This window comes from Cibotium barometz, chromosome 1 (assembly GCF_041138505.1).
Source record: "Cibotium barometz isolate CiBa-2024 chromosome 1, ASM4113850v1, whole genome shotgun sequence".
In the NCBI taxonomy this organism is placed as follows: Eukaryota; Viridiplantae; Streptophyta; class Polypodiopsida; order Cyatheales; family Cibotiaceae; genus Cibotium; species Cibotium barometz.
In genome coordinates this window covers 51,520,130-51,528,592 of record NC_141046.1, presented here as the reverse complement: position 1 = coordinate 51,528,592, position 8,463 = coordinate 51,520,130, and the positions used below count along the sequence as shown (strand labels likewise).

The 8,463-nt window shown below is 40.6% G+C and overlaps 1 protein-coding gene across 1 annotated transcript; it reads right to left on the bottom strand.

Annotated features, from left to right (window-relative positions):
* Positions 1 to 5,400: 5,400 nt before the first annotated feature.
* LOC147642156 (putative L-type lectin-domain containing receptor kinase S.7) lies at positions 5,401 to 7,865 on the bottom strand. Its single transcript, XM_086773966.1, has one exon. It carries the CDS (start codon positions 7,737 to 7,739, stop codon positions 5,541 to 5,543), a length of 2,199 nt encoding a protein of 732 aa, XP_086630092.1. The 5' UTR covers positions 7,740 to 7,865; the 3' UTR covers positions 5,401 to 5,540.
* Positions 7,866 to 8,463: the final 598 nt, after the last annotated feature.

Below are 8,463 nucleotides of genomic sequence, written 5' to 3'. Positions count from 1 at the left end.
ATATCCAAAATTGAGTAAATGCTCACATAAGATGAAGAGTTGAAAATGTACAAGGTTTATTAGTAAAAAAACACATATGTAAGGAAGGGGAGTTCTTTAAAGGAAGTGCATATTTCACATAAGATGAAGAGTTGAAAATGTACAAGGTTTATTAGTAAAAAAAAAAGCTATGACACATATGTAAGGAAGGAGAGTTCTTTAAAGGAGGTGCATATTTCACATGCTTGAATGAGTTTTAAACTCATAAAAATTGAGATATTTCATCTCTCCTCTCTCCTCATTCAAGTCTAGTTCCAAAAAGTTAGCTTAACTGACCTTAAAATGGTCAAAAAGTGACCAAACCGACTTGGAAAATTCTAGAATCAGTTTGTTTGGTTAGGAGCTCAAATTTTCCTATAAATAGAAGCCTCCCCTTGTTGAAAAAAATATAGTGTCTTATGCTTTGTTACTCTACTCCACCTAAACCAAAATATATAGTGTCTTATGCTTGTTACTCTACTCCACCTAAGCCAAATTAGATAGTATCTTATGCTTTGTTACTCTACTCCACCTAAGCCAAATTAGATAGTGTCTTATGCATTGTTACTCTACTCTACCTAAGCCAAGAACTGTGAATTCTTTAATAACTCACTAGTTTTTGATACTTCTCTCTTTCTTCAATCCCCATTGGTGGCTCCAACAACATACTAAACCAATTGATTGGTTGGGGGCCTCTACTGTGAATAAAGAATCAAGCAAATTATACGGTAAGTATATTGAATTTTGATCTTTTCTATAATTTCTCAATGATTCTCTCTTCTCAACCCCTCTCAAGCTTGAGAAGCTTAATTGGTATGGTTTTTTAAATGCTATTGAAGTTAAGTGGTGAATAGTAGTGAAGAGTTACATAATTTAATAAATGCTATTGAAGTTAATTTCCATTTATGTTTAAATTCTAATGGTTTTATGTAATTTCTCTCTCTCACTCAAGAAATGGTCATACTCATGACCCATTCTCAATCCAAATGAAGCTTTTCATAAAGCTTTTCCTTAATCCAAGATTAAGCTATGCTTGAGGCCAAATTAATGGCTTTTTGCTATGCTTTTAGTTTATGCCCATTGATGATTCAATCCATTATGGATTGATGACCCAATTAGAGACCATTCTAATTGTTTTCTTAATGATCCAATTAGAGACCATTATGGATTGATGATCCAATTAGAGACCATTCTAATTAATTCTTTAATAATGAGCTTTATCCCTTAGAAAAAAAATTTGAGATTTATCAGTCATAGTAGCGGAGCTATGGCAAAATTTTTATAGAAATCACGCATAAAAAAAATTCATTCAAAGCATAAAAAGAGGACTTCCTACCATATTCTAGGAACTATCATCCTAGATTAATTAAAAGAATTTTATTATGCATGGAGATGTGGATGTTTGCATGTAGATGTAGATGTATAGATGTAGATGTGGATGTGGAGGTGGATGGATGCATGTAGATGTAGATGTATAGATGTAGATGTGAATGGAGATGTGGATGTATGCATGTAGATGTAGATGTATAGATGTGGATGTGAATGTATACATGTAGATGTAGATGTATAGATGTAGATGTGGATGTGGAGGTAGATGGATGCATGTAGATGTAGATGTATAGATGTAGATGGGAATGGAGATATGGATGTATGCATGTAGATGTAGATGTATAGATGTAGATGTGGATGTGGAGGTGGATGGATGCATGTAGATGTAGATGTATAGATGTAGATGTGAATGGAGATGTGGATGTATGCATGTAGATGTAGATGTGTGGAGGTGAATGTGAATGTGGATGTGGATGTATGCATAGAGATGTAGATGTATGCATGTAGATGTGAATGTACGCATATAGATGTGGATGTATGGATGTGAATATACGATATGCGATGTGAGGGAATCTGAAGTGATGAGATAGAAATGATGTGATGGGATGAGTATACATATAAATGGAATATGGAATAAGTAATGTAGATTGATGAGGGATAATGTGGAAAAATGAAAGTTAAAATAGAAATTGTGTTGTAAACTGTTTGTAAATACTGTTTGTAAATGCTGTTTGTAAATGATTGTTTTATGTCAAGAATGCTGGGGGGAGCATTTTGACCGTCTTGTGATTAAAGTCGTGATGGTAAAGTTGCAACTGCTGACGGGGAGTCAATGAAGGACGTCTCGCGTAGCAAGGTCGGCCGAGGTCTTGACCAGCCTCGGTGCGATTAAAATGGTGAGCTTCCGGTACGGTGGATGAGGGGCCAAGGAAGCGGCCTATGCGTGCTAGGTTACCTGCGAAGGATCCTAGAGGGTGCTGACCATACGGTGCTCGGGCTCTGGGTCGCCTAGGATACCCACGCGTGCGTCGAGGAAGATATTGGAACAGAGTTGGAGTTGTTTTCTGAAATCGGGCATGGATCTGGTTGATTGACCTTGCTGGTCTTCAATGGATGAGTCCATGGCCCCTTATATGGATCTGTTGGTTGATCTTGCTGATCTTCAACGAGAGTCCATCTTGATAAGTGATTATATTGCCGAGTATTAAGGGCTAGGAACTATCGAAACGGCCCCTGAGCGTTCTAGTTGCCAATGATGCCATAGATACTATGATGAAGGAATGATGGGAAATTAAGAATCAATTGGATAAATTGGAAGATTGTGATCAGTGATACTATGGTTTTATTAAAGGATTGTTTTAAACTGGTTGAATTTGGTTGAAAAAGGCAATTTCATATTGGGTGTGTGAGTGGTGTGACTAGTTTTATTTTGCATGAACATCCGGCTAGGGGGCCTTGGAACTCTTTTCCTTGGTACCCGGGACAAAACCTAACCAAATTCTTAATTGGATCCCATCACTACAGTGGTTGGGCGGTTGGCTAACCCATGGGACTGGATGGGGTTAGGCTGGACTGATGGAACCGTAAATCGAGACTCAAACTTTTGTTTTTACGATAGAAAAAAATAATAATAAATCCCGGACAGAAACTGTTCTATGGATAGGAATCAACGGCTGTGCCTCTTGAATGGGGAAAAAAGCGTTGATCCCAATGATCCAAGTGCAAGTTTCTTCCTTGAACTGACTAAGTATCTTATAGATGTAATCGGATCATCTCGATCAGAAATGATCTTGACTACGTTAGAGTAAAAAGTTATCCTGGTGGAATCGCCCGTGCTTTCCGGTAAAGGAAGTTTTTCCGGGTTCGGTTTTGGAACAACCGACGGATTAGTCTCTTATCCGGATATCCGTGGGCGAGGCCCCGAGTGTGGGACCCCTGTCCCGCGCGAGAAGCGCTACTTCCGCTGCCAGTACCCCGAATCCGTTGCTCGGTGGGAACAGGGATCCTACAAAAAAGAGGTAAGTGCTTTCCTATCTTTCCTCTATTATTATTGCACCCTTGGATGCTGGGGATTTGTTTTGTAGGTTTGCATATAAGCTTTATGTATAATCTTTATGCATAATGCTTTATGCATGCTTTTGGCATAATGCTTTATGCATAAGGCCTCGTGCATAGCTTTATGCATAAGGCCTCATGCATATCTTTATGCATAAGGCCTCATGCAAAGCTTTATACATAGGCTTTATGCATAAGACCTCATGCATGCTTTATGCATAAGGCCTCATGCATAGTTTTATGCTTAAGGCCTCATGCTTAAGACCTTATGCATAGTGCTTTATGCATAAGCCTTATGCATAATGCTTTATGTGCTCCTCCCCTTACTTTATTCATGTTGCACCCTCACACATTGCTTTTCTCAAGAGAAGAATCCCACTATATAAACATGAAGATAATGGGTAGTTTGATCTACATGACGATCACCAGGCCACGAGACCTGAACTACATAGTTGGATTGGAGAGCCAGTTTATATAGGTTCCTCTAGATTGCATTTGGATAGTGTGAGGCACATACTATGCTACGTGAGATCCACAATACATTATGGTCTCTTCTATGAGGCTAGTATAGTGTTGTCATCAGAGACTTGTAGATGTATAGATACACTAATGCAGATTGGGTTGGTAGCATCTTAGATAGAAGATCTAACATAATGGATTTATGTTTTCATTTGGGAGTGGTACTGTTATTTGGAACCGTAAGAGGTAGCCAATTGTTTCCTTCTCGAGTACAGAGGTAGAGTACAAGGGTGCTATGGCCAGTATGTGAGGTAGATTGGTTATGTAAGCTATAATAGCATGTGAGTTAGCTTGGAGATTTGGGACTACATGTGGTATAGGCAGGTTGTCATTTATTGTGTCAATCTTAGTAGCATATGGTTGGCCACCAGGAACCTAGTATTTCATTCGTAGACCAAACACATAGAGATTAACTATCACTTTATCAGAGGAAAGCTCTTGGCAAGACATATTGATCTTATGTACATCACCATAGAAGAGCAGGTTGTTGACATTTTCACCAAGGTCTTGGGACTTGAGAAGCTTCACAGATTCAACAACATGCTCATGCTTAGAGTCTTGGAGATGAAGTTAAGCTTAAGGAGGAGGAGTGTTGAGATGTCAAGCTCAACTAGAGTGACATGCTTAGGTGAATGCTCCAGATTTATATCACTGGTGTGTTTGGTGGCCGACACGAACGAATCCCTAGTGATTCTATAGCTAGACTGCATCTACATAGCCCACCAACCGAGTTATTACATACCAACTCACCTATTTAATATGTTGACATTGAGTTTTGTATGATTAATTGTATTTTTAATCAATTAATTTATTAATTGATTAGTATAGTTGATCCCTGGATTGGATAATAAAAACGAGCTGATAGTGATCAAAAAAATTTTGAAAGACTCGACTTTAGGTATCGATAGATTATTATTTGATTTTGTGGAATACGCTTTGTTTATTTCATTTTGGATAGCATTCATATTTATTAACAAATGAAAATATTTATTGAGATATATATACGCTCCTTTATGTATATTTATTTTTACAAAAAGTATACATAGTTATATGATTTGAGGTTTAAACCTATTCTGAGTCGTTTGGATTACACATTCAATAAAAATTTATTTTTATTAAAATTATTTTTATAAAAATAAAAACTATTTTAAACCTTACAAATTATTTCAAGTAATATAATTAAAATAAACCAAAAAAACCATAAGCTCACTTTTGTATGGAAACAAATTCAACCCAATATAGTATATTGTGTAAATTTTATACTATGTTATATTAAATTTTATTTTATAATCTATTTATGAATCAACACTAATCGCCTATCTTTGTCATTGTATTCTCTAAACTTCTACGTCCTCATAGACTCTATTCTCTTTTCTACATCTATTTGGTCGTAACCCACAAGCATATGATTCCATGATTTCCATCCGCCCTAGGTCGAGCAAAATAAAGCTACAGATACAATCCGCTGTAGTTTGAGCAATCACTTGTAAATAAAGTTACGGATATAGGTTGAGCAATCACTTGTTTGTAAATAAAGTTACGGATACAAGCTTTTGGGATGGAAAATTTTACGTCACATTCATTGTGGCCATTTACACGAGTACATTGTGGAGCAGCGGTTAACGTGGAGAGAGTACTTCAGTCTTCCAAGGATGCGCAGGCGCGCGGCCAGAGGTAGAGGTAGAGGCGCCACACATGACCTCTGAGGGAAGCGCAGAGCCCGAACTACGGCCAAAGGTTTTGGAAGACCGAGAAGTGAAGGACCCAGAAGCAGAAAGAATGTTTGAATTGGAAGGGTATAACATAGGCCAGTTTGGGCTTGTCGGGTAGGTTGGCCTGGTTGCGGGTAGAGGCAAAAGCTTGGTATCTTGGAGTGCTTGGGTAACCTGTCTCATGGTGGGTCGAGACTCGGGTGAAGGGTGGCAGCACATGAGTGCAGTATGCAAAACACACCTCCATCGCTGCTCTTCAAGGGCTGGTATGTCATTTTGGATGCTTGGGTCAAGGGCCTCTATGAGCTTGTTGCTTTGGTGGAGCAGCCACACCCAGTCCACCAGGCGTATTTCTTGAGGTTGCAAAGACCCCTCCATGGCCCGCCGTCCACAGGCCACCTCCAGGACAAGTACCCCGAAGCTGTACACGTCAGCTTTATCAGTGACCCTGCCTGTGTACACCACCTCGGGGGCAATATGTCCCGGCGTCCCTGCAGCCGTCATGGTGACCGCCTGGTTGTGGCTGATGAGGCGGGCAAGGCCAAAATCACCCAACATCGGCTCAAAATCCTCTGTAAACAGCACATTCGCCGCCTTCACATCTCTGTGCAGCACGCACTCCCCCAATCCTCCATGCAAGTACTCCAATGCTGAAGCCACTCCTACTAGTATTCTGAACCTTGTCTCTGTCTTCAGCTGAGTGCCTTTCTTCTTGCCAAAGAGATAGCTGTCCAGGCTGCCGTTACTCATGTACTTGTACACTAGCAATGCTTCTCCTTTCTCGTAGCACCATCCTTGCAACTGTAGCAAGTTACGGTGGCGAATGCTGCTGATGATTCTTATCTCTGAAGAGAAGTCAGCCTCCCTTCTGAAACCCTCCTTAAGCTTCTTCACTGCCACCGTCGATCCATCTGCTAGAGTAACTCTGTACACACTGCTGAACCCACCTTCACCCACTTTGTCCTTATCAGCAAAACCATGAGCAGCCCTTCTTAGCTCGCTGTAGCTGTAGCGCAGCATGGAGCTCGAGGCAAGTGCTATAGTGCTACTGTCATTGCTTGGACGAAATGCTCCTTTGCGCTTGATCCTTCTTAATATTGTAATCCATACCAATACACCGCAAGCTGCAAGCACCAGTAGAGGTACGGCGAGAGGTAGAAGTAGCTTGGAACTGATCTTCCGATGGGATGGGGTAGCCAGTGGCTCTTTAAGGTCGTCACTGCTAAAATTCCAAGAATAGAGCGCACTCCCTTGCATGGCGTATAAGCCCGCCCTGTTTGATCCTGAAAACCCCACATACATAGACTCCTGGAAAACACTGGAGAGATCATAATGTAGCTGCAAGCAAGGCTGGAGAGGACGGAGATGAGAGGTGGAGTTTGTCATCCAAACTTGGATGAGGCTGCTGGAGGAGTGGTACTCTATCCATGCCGTGAAGGTATAGTTGTTGTAGAGGAAGAGCTCTGGGTAGGAAGAAGATCCGGGGCTTGAATCGGTGAAGGTAGAGGATATCAAAGAATTGATATCGATTCCGATGTGGCTGGAGCTTGGATCTTTATACTCAAGGGTTAGAAGCGTATCAAATTCGACAGCAAAAAATTGAGATGTACCTTTTGATGGAGAGAGTGTTTGATTAGAAACGAGGCCAAAGGCTCTCCCATCACTGTGCTCGGGCGCCTGATCATAAAAGGAAATGAAGAACGTCATACCACCGCCAGCCTTTCCATAGGGGGCTGTTGTGATGATTTGGAAGCTGAAGGACGTGTTGAAAGAGACGGTCCTGTTGGGCACACTCTTGCAGTCGAGGAACTGGATGCGATCCTTGTAAACAATTTTGCCTATGTTGCTGTATGCTTTGGTATCGGCTGCTCTTGGATCTGGAGTAAGCCAGATGGCGGGGACGCTGTAAAATGCATCTTGACCTTTGTACCAAGAGCCTTGCTTTACAAATGTGATATTGGCAATGTCCTCTGGGGTGTCAAATGTTGCATGCTGGAATTGGAGACCCCTAACTGGGCGGTGCCACAATATTATGATTGAGAATGCAACAAGCAGCTGGCGGGCTTGATTGAGCACCAGCAGAGCATGGAGACTTGATCTCTTCATTGCCACTGCACGTCGGTCCTGCAGTTCTCTGCGCGATGGATGGCAACGGACTAGCTAGATGCAACCAGACCCGTGCACGACATTGTGAGGAGTGCGGGAAGCGGAGCGCCCATAGTCTACCACCGATCCTGGAAGGAATACGCGACGAATAGGGGGTTCAACTTTGGTTTTGTCAAAAAAAAAAGTCTATGATTACGTGGTGGTTTTATTACAATATTTACACTACTACATTTTCCTGATTTAATATCATAAATACTCACGTTTGTCATGCACGTGTTTGTTGTAAATGAAGAAGGGATTTTGATGGTTTTGTTAAAATATCTATACTATTATATTTTCCGGAATTCACGCACGTGCTTTGTTGTTGTGAATGAAATGAAATGGAATTATGGAGGCATTCGGTGAATTTCGGTCGCTCAAAGTTACGGTGGACTTTGTCAAATGTGTAAACATCAAAGGCTTTGTTAAATATTTCACCGACCATATTTTCTTGATTACACATTTAATATGCGTCTGCTTTGTTGTACATGACTAGATTAGATGTTTTGTACTATTATATTTTCTAGATTCCACATTTAATATGCATGTGCTTTGTTGTACATGACTAGATTAGATAATTTAGATGGTTTTGTTAAAATATTTAAATATATTGTATATTGTACAGGCAAACCACCTTTTCAATTGCTCTCAGGTTTTTGGCCATCGGTCCCTATACTTTCAGTTG